This window comes from Pholcus phalangioides, unplaced genomic scaffold (assembly GCF_987345545.1).
Source record: "Pholcus phalangioides strain wild (caught in Gottingen) unplaced genomic scaffold, Ppha-v1.0 ptg000005l_1, whole genome shotgun sequence".
NCBI lineage: Eukaryota > Metazoa > Arthropoda > Arachnida > Araneae > Pholcidae > Pholcus > Pholcus phalangioides.
The window spans coordinates 12,829,750-12,849,965 of NW_028301598.1; the positions used below are offsets into that span (position 1 = coordinate 12,829,750).

At 38.5% G+C, this 20,216-nt stretch overlaps 2 protein-coding genes and 1 long non-coding RNA gene across 5 annotated transcripts in view; all 3 read left to right on the forward strand.

Moving 5' to 3' along the window:
- Nucleotides 1–20,216, forward strand: part of LOC149086322 (uncharacterized) — a 119,647-nt gene that overhangs the window by 77,347 nt on the left and 22,084 nt on the right. The window lies entirely within an intron of this gene.
- On the forward strand, nt 7,781–17,544 carry LOC149086324 (ribonuclease kappa-B-like). 2 transcript variants are annotated; one of them, XM_089232343.1, is made up of 2 exons: nt 7,781–8,243; nt 14,793–17,544. In XM_089232343.1, the coding sequence occupies exon 1, from the start codon at nt 7,910–7,912 to the stop codon at nt 8,207–8,209; it is 300 nt and encodes a 99-aa protein (XP_089088469.1). In that variant the 5' UTR covers nt 7,781–7,909; the 3' UTR covers nt 8,210–8,243; nt 14,793–17,544. The 2 variants fall into 2 exon arrangements, with proteins under 2 accessions (XP_089088469.1, XP_089088470.1); XM_089232344.1 differs by having other exon boundaries at nt 7,788–8,233; nt 14,793–15,440.
- The window catches only part of mRpL14 (mitochondrial ribosomal protein L14), a 32,910-nt gene continuing 32,383 nt past the window's right edge, over nt 19,690–20,216 (forward strand). For both annotated transcript variants that reach the window (XM_089232346.1, XM_089232345.1), the window contains exon 1: nt 19,690–19,782. The gene's annotated coding sequence lies outside the window, so the exon portion shown is untranslated. The remainder of the gene's footprint in view (nt 19,783–20,216) is intronic.

The following is a 20,216-nucleotide window of genomic DNA, read 5'->3' on the forward strand; positions in this document are numbered from 1 at the left end:
TACTTGACACAGTATATTTAACTACTTATGTGGGGACGAAGAAAATGACATGATAGCTCTCCGGCTTATTGTGGGAATATGACGACGCAAAGAAGATGCATATTCATATGGCGAATGAGTGCACAAAAACACGGGTGGCAGGCACAGAAGAGCGGTTTTTTTTTCTTTTTTGACACCTTTCCGTTTCCATGCGTCTAGTTTTGTGTCCGAGAAATACCACAATCACATATCCCGCGGTAAAGATGTAGTGAACAAACAACATCGTTCATGTATTTCGGACAATTAAAACTGTTGTTAAGCACTGAATAGTTCTGTTGTGAGTAAAGTTGTCGTGGTGAACTGCAAAAAACTTAACAAAAAACATAAAGGCCTGCAAACAAAAAGCTACTCTTTCTTTCTACACTCTATAAGCTACACAAAAGAACTAGTTAAGCACTTTTTGTGCGCATGTTATTATATAAAGCAGCGTTTCTCTTTCCTTTTTTTTTGCCCGTCGCCCCCTTCGAATATTTTTTTTCTCGTGGCGCCCCTGAGTCTTCGACCCTCATCTAGAAGCAAGATCGTTTATACGTATTGAATTGATTTTTTCAGTGAATTTATACTGAATGAAAATTTTGGCAAATAAAATTGGCCTCCAGACCACTGGCTTAGAATTTATTGAGCTGCCCACTAATCCGAATTCTATTCAGGACCGTATCAACATCATGGGCCCCCTCAGGCAAAGTGATGCTATGGTAGTCCTACACTTAGCAGGAAATAAACAGCCTACATATTTCCTAGTTATTTTAAAAATTTATTGCACTATACAAAATATCATAAGGTGGAGTCACTTGTGTACATGAGACCCCCGGGCATGAACCCTCACAAGAGTGGGACTGACAGAGCTGCATCCCAGGGCCTGATATGGTTTTCATCATTTTTTGTTTTTCCCACTAAATTTAATATAGAGAAGGGGGGTCTGTGAAAAATGTAGCCGGAGGCCTGCGAAAAACCCCATCCTAGGGAACCTGCTGCAAAATGTGGGGGGTGAGGCCCGGGTGAGTCCATGCCCTAAGACGGCCCTGGTTTCGTTGGATTCTGCAAGTGTATAGTCAATATAAAAGCATTATTTCTTCACACCTTAATTTTTCTTCTCAGCTCTCTGCAGCCCTCCAAACCACCTGTCCCGGCCCCTTTCTAAATTTATTGCATCTCCGTGATTCCTAAATTTCTACACAAATATTGAGTTTTGAACATCCCTCCCCAACCACTATTTACTGCTCCCGACATTTCCTATTATTTTACGCCTATGATGATGTGGTACTGACTTAAATTCTTCACGGTTGTAATCGCAACAAAATGTATAATGCATAACATGATTCTATTCCGAACACATTATTCGACCTCACTTGGTAATGCATAATTTCTCAAATTATAATGTTTTGTTTCGAAATTCATGGGTAAATTTTTTTCAAGTGAGCCAGATTAGTTCGCAAGCAGGGGTTTGTTCCTCCATGTATTTCATTTCATTTTTATGTATTTTTTATTTATGAATTATGTGAAAAAAGTTTGCCGATTGCCCACAACTTCTGTAAATAAATGTATAGAAAAAAAAGGCTATGGAGTGTGTGTGTGTGTTGTGTTTTCGTTGGTGTTCACATTTTTCTAATGATTGACCAATTTTTCATGTACCAAAACAAGACTCAACTTGAAAGATAGAATTGCCGAAAATGTCAAAAAAGTAATAATAATAATGCAGCATAGTATGCAAGGGCGAAGCGAGAGGGGACTTGGGGGTCTGGTCCCCCCCCCCCCCGAAATGTGAGAAAATTACCGAAAAAAGGGAAAAAGATGGCCAAATCCATTGTTCTGTCACTTTGGTCCCCCCCCCCCCGAACGAAATTTCTGGCTACGCCCCTGATAGTATGCTTATTATCTTGGTTTTAACAATGGCTTTCCGCACATTTTATGTCAGTTACATGGTTTTCACATGGTCGTCGCGTTATTGATTTTAAAATTATTATTATTATATATTATAAAAATGATAGCATGATATATTAGAAATTATAAAGGCGTGGTTCATTAAAAACTTTGACTATTCTAACTTTCCAGGATGCCTGTACTCGTTAACAGGGCCGGCCGTCTTAAGAGACCCTCTGCCAAGTGGTTTTTCTGATAAAATTCGACTATCTTGTAATGGTGTTCTTTGTACCCCCGCCTCAAGGGCGTAGCGAGGGGAGGGGACTTGGGGGTCTGGCCCCCCCCCCGAAATGTGAGAAAATGACCGAAAAAAGGGAAAAAGATGGCCAAATCCATTGTTCTGTCACTTTGGTTCCCCTCCCCCCCCCGAAATGAAAGTGGTTCCCCCCCGAACGAAATTTCTGGCTGCGCCCCTGCCCCGCCTAAAACTACTGCCCCCTAAATTCTGCCGCCCGGGACCGTCACCCTCCACCCTGCCCCCCTCTAGTTACGGTCCGGGTAAGAATAACTGCGAACTCAGCCCTCCCCCAGTAGGGGAGTGGCGGAATACGAACTTTTCGCTCATATTGCAGGCTCCTTTCAGCTACAAATGAACCGTGACAAGCCGAGAGCCGCAGAAATGAAAGTGAACCGTTGCCTGTTAAAACGCCTCCTGTAATTGGTCGAAAATGAGCCGTGAATCGCTTCTTTTTTCGCTTGTGTTGCCTGCTCCTATTAGCTACAAATGAACCGTGAAGAGCCGTGAGCCGCAGAAATGAAAGTGAACCGTTGCCTGTTAAAACGCCTCCTGTAATTGGTCAAAAATGAGCCGTGAATCGCTTCTTTTTTCGCTTGTGTTGCCTGCTCCTATTGGCTACAAATGAACCGTGACGAGCCGCGAGCCGCAGAAAGTGAGCCGTGTCCTTTTAAAAGGCCTCCGGGAGCCGTTTCGCTTGCCACTGTTCTGCAGAACTTAACAACTAGTCTCTTCCCAAGTCCCCACCCTCCCTTCTAAGAAGACGTTGGCCACGCTTTCTTTTTCCCCCTTTTGCAAGGTTTTTTTTGCCCAAAAGGCTTTTACAATCCCCCTTTCGCTGCGTTCTTTTTTATTTACTATTATTTTTTGCTCTTTTACCTCGGATTGAATGCATCTCTTGAAGGGGAAGGAATCTCATTCTCGTTGTTATTATTATTGTTATTTGGTCTACTCACCAGTGCAGTCTTACGCATGGGCACGTCCGCGGGGAGGAGAGGTGTAGAAGAGGCAGATCTCCTGAAAATAAGATGTTCAAATTTCCAAGATTCGGAGTGCTTTGAATTGATAGGCAGTAATTTTTAGCCAGATAGAGAAGAGCCGCAACTAGGGGGGGGGGTCTGGGGCTCGGGCGCTGGACTAGTGGGGGAGAGGAATGCACTTCTTTTAACTGCTCCTTCTACATTATACGGGGCACAGAAATGCAAGTTTGTTCCGGCTTAAAAAGTATCTAGGTGCGTATCCCTGGATTGGTGGGGGGTGGGGGGGGGTGCTCTCATTACGGCTCTGCTCTTCAGCTCGGATTTGTTGCTCCTCCTAGAGATGACAGAAATCGTTTTCCTGATTTTTCTTTTCTTGACCAGTATAAATTTTTTTTAGCTCTTCAACGTCGGATTTGGCTTCCAGCAAAAATCATTTTCCCCAATTGTTTTTTTGGTCAATAAATTTTTTCTGCCCTATCGTGACAAATTTGCCCCAACCCCTTCCTACAGTGGACGGAAATCATGTCCCCTAATTTTTTTTCGATTTTTCACTTCAGATTTGATGCCTTTCCTACGAGCAGACAAATCATTTACCCTAATTTTTTTTTGGTCAATAATATTTGTTTTTGCCCTTTCATCATGGATTTAGCACCCCACCTAGAGCGGACAGACACCATTTCTCTAATTTTTTTGGGTACATAAGATTTTTTTTTTTTTTGCTTTTTAATCTGTCTAACTGCGATATCCCATGTGAACGTACGGATCACGCGGCTGAACAGTCGCCCCTGCATTCATAATTTTCAACCGCAATGTAATTTGTTGTTTCAGTTGTGATTTTTCAATTAAAATTTCGTATGTAATTTCAGTCGTTATTATAATGAATAAAAGAAAGGGGGGGGGACGATTGTCGACCTCTTCCTTTGCGACTATACCAGTGATTCCCAACGTGGGCGATGGAATGTTCCGGGGGCGGTAGAAGCTACGGGTATAACATAGGATCCTATGGCTTAGATTGCGTTGGGGGGGGGGATGGGAGAACAAAATTTCTGAAGAAGGGGCCGTTGGGACAAAAAAAGGGTGGGAACAATGGCCTATACCAATACATTTTTTTTGTGAACTGGAGGGGGAGTTGTTATCACTCAAGTTTATCAACGTAACCCCTTGTGAACCCAACCCGCACTCTCGAAGTATTTTTTCCTAATGTGTCGTAGTCTACACTTATTGTATTCCGTACGAGAAACTTTCGCGACTCCTTACAAAATGACTTTTGTGCGAGAGAAAAAAAACGGTGATTGCTTATTTTTATGTGAGATGTCTCGAAAATCTACATCAAAAGCTGTCCGGCGTATTAAAAAAGACGACCATAGGCAAAGATAGGCTTGGAAGTCTGGGGGGGGGGGGGCGGCACGATGATGATGATGTCAATTCACATATACATTTATACATTAGATCAGTCGACTCTATCTTTGACGCTGGGGAAGAGCAATGCCCCCCCCCACGCCTCCCGTATCTCCGCCCATGAAGACGACACAGGAGATGAATACAAATCGTTTATCGATTGTTACGTAAATGAGAACATGGATGTTCATGCAAATACAGTAATATGGAGATTTTTTTCTCACCATCTTCAGGGCCGTCTTAAGAGCAACATGGGCCCCCGGGCCAAATGACTTTTCTGAGGCTTTTTTTCTCCTGAGACCCCCGGGTGGGCCCATGCCTTGAGACGGCACTGACCATCTTACGTGTCTGGTTTAGTGCACGAAACCATCTTCTATAAGGGGCCATTCAAGTATTACGTAAGCAGATTTTTAGCCATTTTTGACTCCCCCCCCCCCCATTTGTCAGCAAAAGTCACAAAACACTGACCCCCCCCCCCATATCTTCAGAAACGGGTGGTTGATGACGTAAGTAACCTTCAAACCCCCCCCCTCCCCCCTTATCATCAAAAGTCAGCAAATCCGAAACCCCCCCCTCTCGATGCTGACGTAATACTTGAATGACCCCTAACGGAAAAAGTTTATTATTATTATTTTTGGAATGAGAGAGAGAGAGAAAAGCTTGATTTTTTGCATATTTCTCTGGTTGATTTTTTAATTGAAACGCAACGCGTGTCCATCAACTGCAGCGTAAACGCAGTGTGCTGTAATTGAAAAAAAAAAATCTAGATATTGTTTGCGGGGGGGGGGGGGGAAGGAGGTTAAATCACAAGAGTTTATAAAACCCTTCGCTAGATGGCGCTCTTGATCAACTCTTCAAAAGAGCCGTGTAAGAGCTGCGGTTCATTTTGGTGAGTGAGCGGTTCAGAGCCGCTCACGGAAAAGAACCGTTTTGCCCATCACTACTCCGCACGACCGATTGTCGGGACGAGAAAAAAAATCGATTCATAGTTGTTTACTTTTCCCCTCATGATATTGATAAAAAAAAATATATTCCAAATGTCGTCTGGAACTTTAAAAAAAATTGGGAAATATAAAATTAAATGGAAAAAATGAAAATTAAATGCTTCAATTCACATTCATATCTTTTGATTAAAAAAAAGCAATTTGTATATGTCACCGAACATTAATTTCACTGTTGAACAAGGTGAATTCATCACATCAGCCGTAAAATGTTTTCTGTTTTATATCTCGCTACCCTGTCTCTACGGTATAATACACTTCTATAGCTTGCAAAAGGTCCTAGGTTCGATTCCCAATGAAGTCTATGGAACTTTTTTCCAAATTCACTTCGGCATAGTATCTGGGAAATCTATTGATTCGATGTATTGTAGGCCTAGAAAAAATCATTTACCCATCTCAATTATTATAAATGGTTTTTCATTAAAGCTCTCGGACCTCCTAAAATCGCTTTGATTCCCTAGTTCTGGGGGTAGTTTGATTTCCCAGTTCAGGGTTCTCCAGCGCTTTGGGGTTCTCAGACTGTGTGAGGCCAACCTTTGTCAAGGGATGCCACGGATAAACATTAATTATGGAAAATGGTGCCGTGGATGGAAAAAGCTTGAAAGCTCCTGCCCTAGTCAGTGCCGTCCTAATGTACGACCCTATGACCTCTTCCCCCCCCCCCCCACCGTGGAGCAAGAGAAGAAGGTATCACAAAAATGAGATACAGCGTTAATATTTTCGAAAAATATGCATATAAATTTGCCTGGCTGGACCTCATCATTTGTCCTGAGGTGATGGATCTCAAAAACTCTTAAGACGGCTTTGGCCCAACCCAGTAGCAAAACGATATCGTTAGGATGTTGTGTCGATACCAGTTCAACGTCAGAACGTGGAATGAATATCGGTGAATATCGAACGTTGGAAAGAGGTCGAAAATTTTCAAGAGATCGATATCGAACGATATAGTAAAAATGTATTTCACTCAATAAACGCCAAAATATCTTCTTTCTTTCTCCAAAATAGTCTTAATCTCATTTATTTTTACAGCATTTCGTTTAGAAAAGGAATATCTTGTATGATAATTAGTTCCTTTTGAAATAATCCAAATTTCGCTATGTCGAACTACGTCGACAAAAGTATGTCATTTCTACGTCAAACGATGGTAACGAGGTCGAACGGTATCGAAATCTCTACGTCGTTCTATATCGGTGTGCTACTTGGGTAGTTGAATCTGGTTGGTGTCCTCTGGTGCATTGTCGTACGCAAATGGGGGGGGGGGAGGGTTCTAACCCCCGCCCCTTTGCGTACGACAAATGCCTTTGCTCTGGTGTATTGTGTGGCATTCATCATTCCTCTGCACCTCATCCAGCAGCTGTATGTTTGCCGTGAGCTATTGATCAGGACCGCAACTAGGAAGGAAAGTTCACACTCCCTCACCCGTAGCATATGTCCATTTCGGCTCCCTCTTCACCACCGTCATTTTGAACGGAAAAAGTGGGAACACAGTGCCTTAATTGTCCAGCCCCAAAATCACTAGATCCGTCCTACTGTATCTGATGGGGGGTCTCTGGGCCTTGATTTCCTAAAGGTACTGTCTTTGTGGTGTAAAGACACACTTTTAATACTTTTAATAAAAACTGGCTATAATCATGCACAAATACTGATTTTTGGTAAAACCTCATCTCTGTCGCTACTCAAACCCAAGTATCTCGATTACTGAACGCGTGCTCTACCAACTGAACTATAGTGACGAATAGAACTTTAAATCTTTTTGAATACATATATATGCTTTCCATTGCCGATCGAGGGACTCGGCTTGAGTTCCGGTAGCGGCAGAGATGAAATTTTTCCAAAAATCAGTATCTCTAGAACAGATAACAGATAATTAGACAGTTTTTCAGTATATCTTGTATTAAGAAGTGGAGTAACATCTTCCTCGAAATACACCTCTGACTAAATTATCATGAATGATAAATTATCTAAATTTAACTGTTTAAGGTTTTTGTTTTGAAAATTTATGTAAGATATACGGTTTTTGTTCCATTTGCCACGGAAAAAAATTTCGGCGAGAAGCATCAAAATAACGATCACTTCTTTTTTACTCATAATGAATCACTATTCTAACCGCCATGTTCTTTTTAGTCATGCAGGGACATCTGTAAGAAGTTTGACCTAAATGACCGATTTCCTCAATATACTGTATTCTGCTTATCATCATCACTATCACTTATTATTATTTTTTTTACTTGATCAACTTCGCCCATTTTTGTTGCGAAATATCGCCTGGCCTTTTTATTAGCAACGCTGATATAGGCTGGTATATATACATTGTTTAAATTATAAATCTTTTAAAGATGGTGTCATTGCAAGTGTGTGGCCCGAAGCTGTCGGTGTGTTGTTCGATCCTGAGCGTCTGGGGTATCATCATGCTGATACTCATGGGTTTCTTCCTCAAAGCCAACTCCGTTGCTTTCGCCGACGATCTACCTCTTGAGGAACTCCTGAAAGATGATGAAGGTAATTTCAACATCAAAGCGACGGCACTCTACACGCAGGCGTCGTACAACTGTTTCATCGCGGGATGCCTCTATGTCCTCAGCCTGTGCTTCTCCGTGTGGCAGTACTACCTCGGGCGTAGGGCCAGCATCTCCTAAGAATCAACCAAAGATATTTAGATGGTTAGCAATGGTATGATTTTGTATTTCTCTTCAAGTCGTTAACCCTTTAAGGGGCACTATGTGGAAAAACATTTTTTTGGTCAAACTAACTTTATATACTCGGTACATAGGACTCGTATGAATGTAGTTTGCGACTATTCTTTGATTTTTTCATCAAAATTCAGCGAACAACAGGTGGCCGCACAGCGGGGACACTGCCTACCCAGAACACTGAAAGCTTTCCTAGGATGTAATGCAGGAAAAGCAACATTTTGTTTAAAAAATCCCTTTCCACTGCTTTTGTAGGCCTAAATGATCATGTGTAGTGTTTTGGCGAGAATGGGGTGGCTCTGAAGAGTTACAGTTTGTTTTTGGGGTGAAAACAGAGTTAACAGAGGGGGTATTAATACCTCGGGATGCAACTCAACAAAAACATAGCGTATTGTTACGAAAATTATGTTTAGTTCAATTTGTTGAAAACCCCTTAAGTAAGCCATGAGGAAATAGAAGAGATCACACGATTGGTCTAGAATGTTCTGTTGGGCTTCGTTGATCAGAAAGTGGTGCCACCAATTCAGTACCAAGAGCTATGAAATAGAATTTACTGGAACTTACTATTTCTTGAAAATTCTCTGTGTCCATAAAACGATGCTACGCAGAGAGAGAGGTCGTCAGAGTTGTTGTACTTCAATTCAGTACAAGAAATCTAGTTGTGGTCCGCTCTCTGGTTAGCGTATTTCGTGAAATTGCTGTCTGTAAATACATGTGAAATGTTCTGCGTGACAAAAATGTGACTCCCTGCAAATTATTTGATCCTCTGCTCATTTCAAGGACTTGTTGGACATTATCCGGGACAGTATGATACAACGTATAATGTAGAAAAAAAGTGGGTCAGACTAAAATCAAATTTTGCAGGAAACAGCTATAGTATAATCCAGAGACCTTGGTGACTTTTTTTTTCTCAAGTTCATTACCGGAAGGCTGAGGCTTTTTTCTTTAGTCTTCTATTGGTGCTGGGTTGCTGTACTTTCTGTGTAGGTAGTGCTAGTTGCTGTTTCCTCGGTTCTGACATCTGTGCACAGGTAGCACTAGTTCTGCTGGTTTTTCAAAGGGGTTTTCCTTTGTTGCATTTTTTTGGCCATTTTTATTCGATGACATATTTTTCTTTTTTGCTGACTGTTACTATTCCATCGGCTTCTGGGTTGCTATTGCTTATTGTCTGAAGGTGGCATTACCTTTAGGAGTTCTGTAGTGATTATAATAGGCTTTAGCGCAGCATTGGGCTCCAGTCCATTAGTACATTCACACACATTTTTTTAGCTTATTTTTTTTTCATTTGTTATATGTTTTATCACACATACTGTTTCATCGATATGTCTAAATTTTGTCAGGAAGGAAACAGCAACTAGCGCCGCCTGCACAGAAAGTACGGCAGCCCAGCTCCAATAATCTATCATGCCTTCAGGGCACAAACACATGACAGAGATAGCATAATATTAATTTTATATCATAGTAAAATTTTCATTGCGATCAAGGCGCTGAACTAAATTAAAAAAAATTTAAATTCACTATTTTATGGAAAATCAGGTGTTTACGTTAAAACCACTTCTAATGGCCACATTTTGTTGCAAACAATGCATCCCATAGATTTCACAGAGGTGCTGCTGTACTCTAATTTCCCTGGACCCACGTTATTCAAAAAATCTGGTTCCTTTTTGAGTGAAAGTAGGCCCCCTGAAAAAAAATTATGCCCCCCCCCCCCCCATAATTCACTGGCATTTCTATGAATTTTCTTCCAGCATACCCCAGGTCTTTGATCACCTGCTTATATCTCTTCGTTAAGAAAGAGCGGCGGACCATGTTCTGGGTAGGGGAAAGGTATCTCTGTGAATCAAATAATTCATTTCTAAAAACATGTTCTATCTAAAGTATCATTTACTTTGATTGTCTTTTCTAGTTGGAAAAGATTGCAGAGAAGCCCATTAACGCTGAGAATTAGATATATGGAATTTAATGAACATGTAATAAATTAAAAAAATATATACAGTCCATCCCGCTTATAACATTCTCATTTAGAATGTTTTTCTACTTAGAGTTGGGACCACGAAAATAAGTCGTACTAAGTGATTCTCATTAAGATTTCCCGTTAGAAATATTTTCCTGCTTACAACATTTTTATGGCGGTTTTTTGAAAAACATTATAAGCAGGATCCACTGTAATTAAAAGTTAGAGGCCCACATTTATATATTTACTAATAAATCAATGTATAAATTCCCTTCTGATTGATTTTCCATTTCGTTAAAAAAGTCTTAGCTCTTTCAATAATATGTTCTGATTTAAATTCAAAGCAAATGAGATTCTCTCTCTCAGACACTTATCTTTATAGATAATTGCAAAGCAATTTCCTGGTGAAATGATTTTATTTTCCCTCCCTGATGGTCCACCACTCTGATCTATCTCCTTTTAATTGCCACATATTTTCACACCTCAATATGGGAGCTATGTATGTCAGCTTTGTGTTGGTGAAACATAACAGTGTGCTTATGTGTGTGCGCAGCATTTGGCATGTTTTGTGTTCACTCCAAACTGGTAATGCATGCGTTTGAAGTGTAATGTATGCACATTTGTGTTGTAGGTCTATGATCGCCAGAAGTTTTCTTCAAAGGAATAGCCAAATCAAAATGTGAAAACCTTAGAGAAATCACTTTTTTAGCCAATTACCATTGCGCAATTGCGTGTTCCAAACCCGGATTTTCACCAAAAAGCAAAATTTTCGGGGGGTTTATGAGAAGCATCTTTCCCTCCCTGAAGATAAAAAAAAATAAAAAATATTTTTGTTGATAACATCGGCGGAGATACAGGCCTGAAAAAAATAAACCAAAATATGAAAAGGAACTTATTTATCATCAATAAAAGGCAAACTTCCATTATGAATGTAAACGTCTTGACAAAGAAAGTGCAATGAAATCTGAAGGAAAAGTAGTGATGGCCATATGGGATTTGCAACAATGTCTGCCAACTCCAGACCTAACATCAAGTATTTCATTTTATGAGAGGAAGCTGTGTAATACAATTTCACAGTCCGGAACTGTACTGCAGGAAAACACTACTGTTACATGTGGCATAAGGGTGTCGCGTGACGTGGGGCAAATAAGATGGCTTCATGTTTGATGAAATTTCTAATGGATCTCTCAGATTTAGTTGAATGTGTTACCATCTATTCTGACACATGCTCAGGTCAGAACATAAATATGTTTGTTCCTGTGATGGGTTCTGCAAAGGAAAGAGAAGTCAAAAGAAATACATCACAAATACTTAATTCTAGGTCATACGCACCTAGAATGTGATTCGGATCATGCAAACATCGAAAGGGCTAGGAAAAGCTGCGATGGTACAGTATGTGTTCCTCAACGTTGGATAATGCTTTTCAGAATGTCACCAAAGCATTTGCATGTCCCCAAGAATTTTGGTGAGTTCTAATTTAAATGCTCACTGAAGGATGGAGAACTTTTCATAACTTGCAGTATTAAGAGAAGAGGACGACCGTCTGCAAATAATTTATGCTTGCCTATTGCTTATGAGGAACCAGTAAATTCAAAAGAAGAAGTACAACGACATTATTTCTTTGTTGTAGTTTGTTGATTCTCTATACTATACATTCTACCAAAAACTTCATTCGTCTAAGGATGCCTCTGCTTACGTTAGTGACAGCGAAGAAGAATCTGCATGATAAAGCAAAACACTTGTTATTTAGGAGGAAAGTGAGAAATTTAAAAAGTTTTGGAACAATAACCCTTTCTTAGAGGGATAAACATAATTTAAATTTGAAATATGTGTGTGTTGATGATTTGTCTTACTTTCATATTTAATAGTAAAATAATTAATTTAATTAATTAATTTTATAATATATTTATTAATTTTTCATTGATTTTATAATATATTTATTAATTTTTCATTGATTTTATAATATATTTATTAATTTTTCATTGATTTTATAATATATTTATTTGTTAGCTGTTAATATTGTGTTATTTAGTATGATAAATAAGTTTGTTAATATTGTGACTTGGAACAAAGATTGAAAATAAACACGCTTGGAGTTATGTTCTGACCACATCACAGCGTTTGGTCAGAACACAATATCTCTATTTCTTACTAATTACAACTAATTAGAAGTGAGATAAACGCACAGATACGAGCATACAGCTAAACAACATGCTAATGTATGATATTTTCCTTTGTATTTGTATGTATTCTTGATTTCTGATTTTTAAAATGACAATGAAATTAAAAATGCTTATATCTCAAAACTGTGATTTTGGAGTTATCATGTTCTGACCAAACACCACAGATTTTTTTACTTGTGCCACCCTTTAGAACAGTGGTTCTCAACCTTTTTGAGGTAGCGGCCTGGTTTAATTCATTTTTGTGAGTCGAAGGTCTGGTTAAACACATGACCAAAAGAAAATGAATGAGGAAAAATGAAACGACTATTCACTCACGGCCCAGTATCAATGATATCGGGCCCAGCAGTTGAGAAACACTGCCTTAGAATATCCCAAGTTTTGGCGGGGGGGGGGGGGCACTGCTCCAAATGTATGGTTCTACTTGGGTGCAGTATACGTGTCCCAAAAGGTAGAGAACCTCTGAAAAATCACTTTGTCCCGGGGGAGGGGGCCCATGATCATTAGCATACACAGAAGGGGGGTTTTCTTGTGTTCTGACCCCCCCCCCCCTTCCCAAGACCAATATTATAGAGTTATTTTGCAGGAAAAAATGTATCCCTCTCCCCCAGAAAATTCTGCATATGCCTGTGTCCACGTGTATGCAGAATTTGTGCCCAGGTTGCTTATATTTACGCGAGATAAGAGAGGAACCTTCAGAATATCACAGTGTCGTCTTGTCTTAGTGCATGGACCCATTTGGGCATGATCCGGGAGCGGGCCTTGTGAGATCTGATTGAATATTTTGTGAGCAAGCATGCATATAAATTAGTAGACAGGCATTTCTAACCAGGTAAGGAGCCTAAAAAAAATCACTTTGCCCAGCTTGGCCATAATGCTCTTAAGACGACCCTGGTGTAAGTGTCAGATCCTATCTTCCACTGAAATCTTTCAGTTTCTTTGTTCAGCGGAAATCTCTGATTTGCTTGAGAAAACACAAGATTGGAATCCAATTTATAATAGGTCCAAGAATTAAAAGCCAGGGTTTTGTGAGAGATTGGCTTTGAATTCCGGTTTTTGTCAGCCAGCAATTAAGATGCCGCCAAAAAAATGTGGCTCATAGTAATTTAGTGTCTCATGTAAAAAGGGTTGGCAAAAACCCTGGGTTTTTCAGAAAAACCCAACCTGCCCGGGTTTTTGTAGGTTTTCTAGATTTTGTGATTAATGCTGTTTGCCGTTCTTACATATGAAGCATTTGCTTGCAATTGGGAACAACTTGCTGAATTGAATTAACAGAGGATTCTCTGATTGGACAAGCATCACAAGTGGAATCCCCTCAAGGAAGTGTCCTTGGCTCCATATTTTTTTCATTTTTTATCGATAAGCTTGATCAGGGTATCAATGGGATTGTGAGCAAATTTGCAGGTGAAGTTAAGCTAATGGCAGTAGTCTGGAATCAAAGCAATAGGGAGTTTGCTCCAGACCAACTCAAACAGGATTGCAGCATGGACAAATGAATGGAGCGTGACGTTTAACGTTGACAAGTGCATGGCCGCTCATTTTGATTCAAACATCTCACGTTTCACTTACGAGTTGAATGGTGTTATTATCCTGGATGCAACTAGGGTCACAGATTTGAGAATTCTCATTGAGGAGCGGCTTAGGTTTTCTGAACATTGTTCAGTGGTGATCCGGAAAACTAATGCTAGGTTTCATTCTCAAAAATGTCTCTTCACATTCTCCTAAAGTGATCATTCCACTTTTCTGGGGCTTAGTTCATCCGCAATGGAATATAAGACCTACTATTTTATTGGCACATGAAACTTCGGTGATGAATAGAGACTTCATATTTTTTGTAGATTTTTACATTGAGTGAATGCAGGTGTCGGGAGGATATGATTGAAATGTTCACAATTTTCAATGAGATGGATATGATGGACCATGGATTATTAATATGGCATCAATTGACTGCTTTTATAAGGGGACACTGGGATTGATTGGTAAGGGAAAAATTCTAGGCTGTGGTTTCAGAGGGAATTTGTCTCTGAAAGGGTTGTCAGTCAATAAATGGAATAGCTCACCCCTGGGGGTAGTAAATTCTAACACAATGGGCACATTTAAAAATAAGTACGATAGTCATGTTACGATAAAATTGAGAAGCTATTCACTACCTTTTTTATGGGCAATGTATTTTATATTATTTTGGTGATATATGCTTTTATATTGGGTTGCAGTATTTTGGTGATATTTGACATCCATATTTTTTTTTATGTACATTCTGCCTCTAATGGTGGCTTTTGTATTTGTATATGATTGCCAAGTATTTTATTTTAAGCTTCAATATTTCAAGGTGGAAATTATGCTCATGACAGAAAAATGTACAGTGATTGATTCATTTCTTTTCTAATTTTTGAAGGTTATCGTGAATTCAAGAGACTGAACGATTTAATTATGGAATCCTGATGTGTATTGGAAATTTCTCAACATCTAGTCAAGAACAAGCTGCGACCAAGGCTGTAAATTTGTTTGATTTAAATGATGTATACTGTTTTCAATGTCTTAAAGTTTTCATGGTGTGTGTGGGTAATTACATACTTTGAACAATTTTCAGTTTTAATGACATACATCCCGCTCTGCTTATTTTTCGAATATGCTATTGGCTTCTGATCATAATACCCATAGAATGTATATATTTAAGTTCGTTATTAGATCCACTGGAAAACAATTTGTGATCGTTGCCTGTTACTCATCGCTTGTAACTCAATTTGTGATCAAATCATTAGTTTGAAAATCCAGTTAGTGAGACAAATTAATGTTTTCATTTGCTGGGAAAACGTGATGCCATTGTGTTAATCATTTGCTGCTGTAGAGAGTTGACCGATATTGTATGGATCGATTGAATGAAACATGTTTGATTGGGTTTGTTAAGATAAGAAAACAAATTATAGCCTATCTGATGTTATTAAAACAAAGCAATAAGCAAGGAAGGCAGATCCTACAGTTAATTTTTCACAAGCGTGGTCAGTGCCAACATGGTGACTTTTTTTACAATAGCTGCTTTTGTGGTGGTCTATTCGAGATTTCCGACATTCAATTACACATTATTCTAAAAAAAATTAACCCCAAAAAATCTCATCAGTATTTTCCCTTGAAAGTTATGTTACATGCTTAAAGTAAAGTGCATTGCATCAAGTGATGATGATGTATATGATTATGTAAGTGTATCGCTTTGATGAGGAAATAACATTTGCATCAGTTGGGCCTCATCACAGTTGAATCCATTTTTTTGGGCCAGTGAAAATTTTCTGTTGGCTTGATTTTTATTTCATTGTAGTAATGATGTAATTTACCCTATTCTTTTTTGGCGAAAATAAGCGACTTTAACTAATTGACTATGGCTAGCACGATATCACATTTTTCCCAAAAAATCCCTATCATTTTACTTTTATTAACAAAAAATCCCTACTGTGTTTTATAGAAAAAACCTATTTCATATTAGTCTTTAGATGGTTTTTTTATGGAATTCGGATCCCCGCAAAAACCTTAATTTTTATTCTCCAAAAGCATGTCCCCCACATTCTGGAGCAGGGCCCTATGCTGGGATCTTTGGCTGGGCCCAAAGCCAGCCTTTTCACAGGCCCTTCTATAGCATAAAAAAACAAGAAATGATGGCAATTGTCCCAATCCCCTGTCCTTGTTGGGGGCCATGTCCAAAGGTGGCAGCTACGTAATCTTTACAATATGCATTGCTGTGTAACGAAATGGCTTCATAGGATCACTTATTCTTGGTGGCTTCATGCAGCTTATCTACAAATCATCGCTGTGAACTGACTGTCTCTGCCTTCTCCTCAAGAAGTAGCTTCTTGCTGAATGCCTACAATGACTTTTTTCGAGAAACACCACTGCATTATAGCTTCCTCACAAATTGCTTTGCTTCATTCTATATTACCATTGCATTCACATTTTTGTCTGCCATGAATGGATAATGGATTTTATTCAATCGACCCATTTATTTTACAGGATGGTTATAATTAAACTGACACTACTCAGACCTATGTAGTGCCTGTTCTGGTGGATGTATTTAGCTGAAATTGGTAAATACGTTATGTGCATCATGGGTAGCTTCAATGGCAGAAAACTGCAATAAAAAGTTAATTTTTGACCATCTGGTGTACACTGGCATTTTTTATTGCAATTTTCTTTTTGTCCATAAGTTTCACGTGCATAGGTGTGACTGAGTAGTGTCAGTTTAATTATAACCACCGTGCATTATGTGCTTGAACAGAAAACTGCGATAACCAGGAAATTAAAATATTATTTCAGTGATGTAGTTTATGTGGATGTTCATGTATCAATTCAGCAGAAATTTTATTTCTTATTTTGGTTCCTTGTTTTCTGGAATCAATATCGTTATTTTGTATGTGTGATTTTTTCTTTTGAATCCTACGGAGGGGAAACAGCGTTTGTCATGATGAATGATAAAAGAACTATGATAATTCTTCGTGTCATGTCACGAAGTTTTCTTTTCGCCTGTGTCCAGTTTCATTTTATTGAAAGCATTCCACTGTGATTTTTCAGAGCTAGAAGAGACACACCTTCTCCAACCTCAATAATTATTAAAAACCATAAAATACCATTCTCAATTGATGTAAAATTTATTTATCGTGTAAAAAAAGAAGCGCATGATTATGTATTCTCGATATAATTTGAGTTTTGTTCACACTACAATAATCAGCCAATACCACTGATAATTTTCAAAAGAAGCTAAGCACATCTTAGTTTTTTTTATGCTAGGAAAGTTGAATGACCACTTCCAGCAATGAGATGGTTTGGTTTTCACTTACAATTTTAGCTGATTTCTGGTTCTGATTTAGTTGATGGAAGTCAGTTCTGTAATTTTAAACATAGACTGTATGTATGTATCAAGTAAAATCGATGTATCAAAAAAATTCATTCCCTAATTGAAAACCCTACCATAAGTGATTACCATTTGTGATCAAAATAAATAATTTAATTCGGAGTTAAATAAGGTTTCTTAAGGCATATGTATATTCGTACAAACTCATAAGTTTATAGCTAAATATTCTTTGTGTTTTCAATATGTAGCCTATTTGTATCCAAGAAAGATGGTGATAAGTTTTCGGTTAATAAATATTTTAAATTTGTTATCGCTTTCCATTCTCTTCAGAGAAATGTGTCATGATTGTTGGCAATTTTAGTACAGTGATTCTTGAACTTTTTATCAGATCACACATGAACGTCATTATACCTTTCAGCACCTGTTTGTGGGATTGATAGTATAATCTTTTCAAAATATCCTTATTTTGGTTACATATGCCCATTTGGCTTTCATTTTTAACCTTCGTTTTCGCACATCTAATCTGTGAGATCAAGCACCTACTTCTTTTTGTGCCTAACGGTGGGGTTTGCTGAGAGAAATAAAGTTAGGCTACTTAAAAACACATTTATATAACCTTGTGTTTGAGTGAAGAGTAGTTTGATGACCATAGGCCTAATCAAAAATTCATCTTTAATCTCACAGATTAGTTGTGCCCGAACATTTTAGGATTCGTATTGCACCCCGTCCAATGGTTAAATGACCAGTTTTTTTGGGGTGATAGTCAGGGCTGCAACTAGATACGATACTTTGTCACCGAGGCAAGCTGGAATTTTGGCATCTCTTGCATGTAGGAGAAGCAGTCAAAGGATGAATTTGGCTCTTCTTCTGGTCTAGCGCTCAGGGTACCAGAGCTGCTTGCTTTCACCCCAGATTGCGGCTCTGGTTATTGTTACATTATAATGTTTTGTATTCACTGCATTTGCTGATTGATTTCTGTCTGCCTAGTCAAAAGAACTTTGTGAATTAGGCCGGGATTACACTATCAAAAGGTTTCTAAAAGTTATTTTATAAAATTTGGAAAATTCAACCAGTAAGATTATTGGTTTCATTTGCTTGAATGTAACCTATGAGGTTTATTGGCTGCATTTTTCAAGTTTTGTAAAAGGGATTTTATGAAACCTTTATAGTGTAATCCCGGCCTTAGAAACTAATTCACACACACAAGATCTCTATCATTTTTGTGTATAAAAATCAGGGCCATATCACTAGATATTGCAGTACAAGTGTCCCCTAGTTACAAAAGGTCCCATTCACAAGCCACATGCAACCTAACAAGCATTTTCAATTTGATAAAAATCTTTCTGAAACTGTATTATAATAATGATTCAAGTGTATTATATTTTTAGCTCTCAATGTGCAGGCATCAATGACTGTTTTGTCGTTGAGATTGAAGCAGGCCATTCAACCAAATACAATGACGCTATGTGATCGTAGTGATAGACTCACATCATCATGATCTGGGTTTGAACCCCACCATCAGCATTTGTGACGTGGTGGTCAGTGGAGGTTTTTTTTGCGGTTCCCAACTTCGAGGCATGGATGCGAGATGATCTCCCTGATAAAAAGTCTCGCCACAAAGAGACACAGACCTGCAACTTACAAATATTCAATCATTACACTCATTTGAACACACATTACATAGTTTGAAAAATAGATGGAAACATTCACAAACAACACTACTACTACTGAATTCTGTGCACCTCATCCATGTATTGCCTCTGTGGAACTTCTAATGAATTGGTGCATGTTGGAATGTGAGTGTATGTGTTGTGAATCTAAAGGTGAAGTTTGTTTCTGTGTAAGAATTGTTAATAACATCTCTTCAAAATGGCAGCTTTTTAAGTGAAGTGTAATTTTTGAAGATTTGTACCGTTGTAGGCCTGTTGCTCTCTGTGGCAAAACTTTAATGGAGACATCGACTCGCATTCACGAACTAACACTGGATACGTTCTCAGACTGTTGGTTACATATGCACACTTCCGTTACAATTAGTCAATAGTAAATTTGGCGATAGACCATGGTTTTGCTCTGTTTGAAAGAAATAACGCAGGGTATAACCCACACATTGTGCCATTTAAAAATAAAATCAAGACGAAATTAAAGTTAAAAAAGAGTAACACACACGTTATCTCAACTGGGCAATGAATAATTCTTATTTCATACAACATCCAATAAACTATTCCACCATACAAATGTGTGATGAATTTCTATTTTTGAAATAATGAGATCAAAAATTATCTCAAGATTATTTGATTCGAGACAACTTCGTTAGAAAAAAAACCGTTTAGATAAAAATGTCGGGAGGGTTGGAATTACGGAAATGTCCCGTAAAATAACGCTGATATGGTCAGAGTAAGTCAAAATTAGAAGAATCGCGAATAAAGTTTGTTTTTCCGAAAGGTATGGATAACATGGTGAGCGTGCAAGTTATGGATGTTTGTTTTGGCTGCACTTGATTAATGGTAGTCAAAATTTGAACTAAATCGCCTCTCTACATTAGCATTAGGTAAATATTTCGTGAATTTCTGAAAACAGTTTTGTTGGCGATTTATTTGAACATGTGTTACGCATCTATTTTTCAATTAATTAATGGAATATTAATTATAATATTTCGCAATCGGGGTGAACGCATAACAATTGGCGACATTTCTTGCATCGCTGATGAGAAATCGAACAGTTATAGTGCAATTTCTATAGGTGATGTGTTGGCGATTTTTTTCTGATGAAAAAACGTCCGAAAGCAGAGGTTGCCAAGAGTCATGCTTTCGGATGTCTTTCTTGCCAAAAAAAATCGCCAACACACAGCCAATATGGGAAAACACAATGGCTGTTAATTCAAATGCAGCGGTGACGCTTATTGTAATTACTACGGAACTTCTAAGGGTGACGTCACCTTTGGATGATAACCAATAGAAAAAAAAAGAAATAGCAACCCAGAAG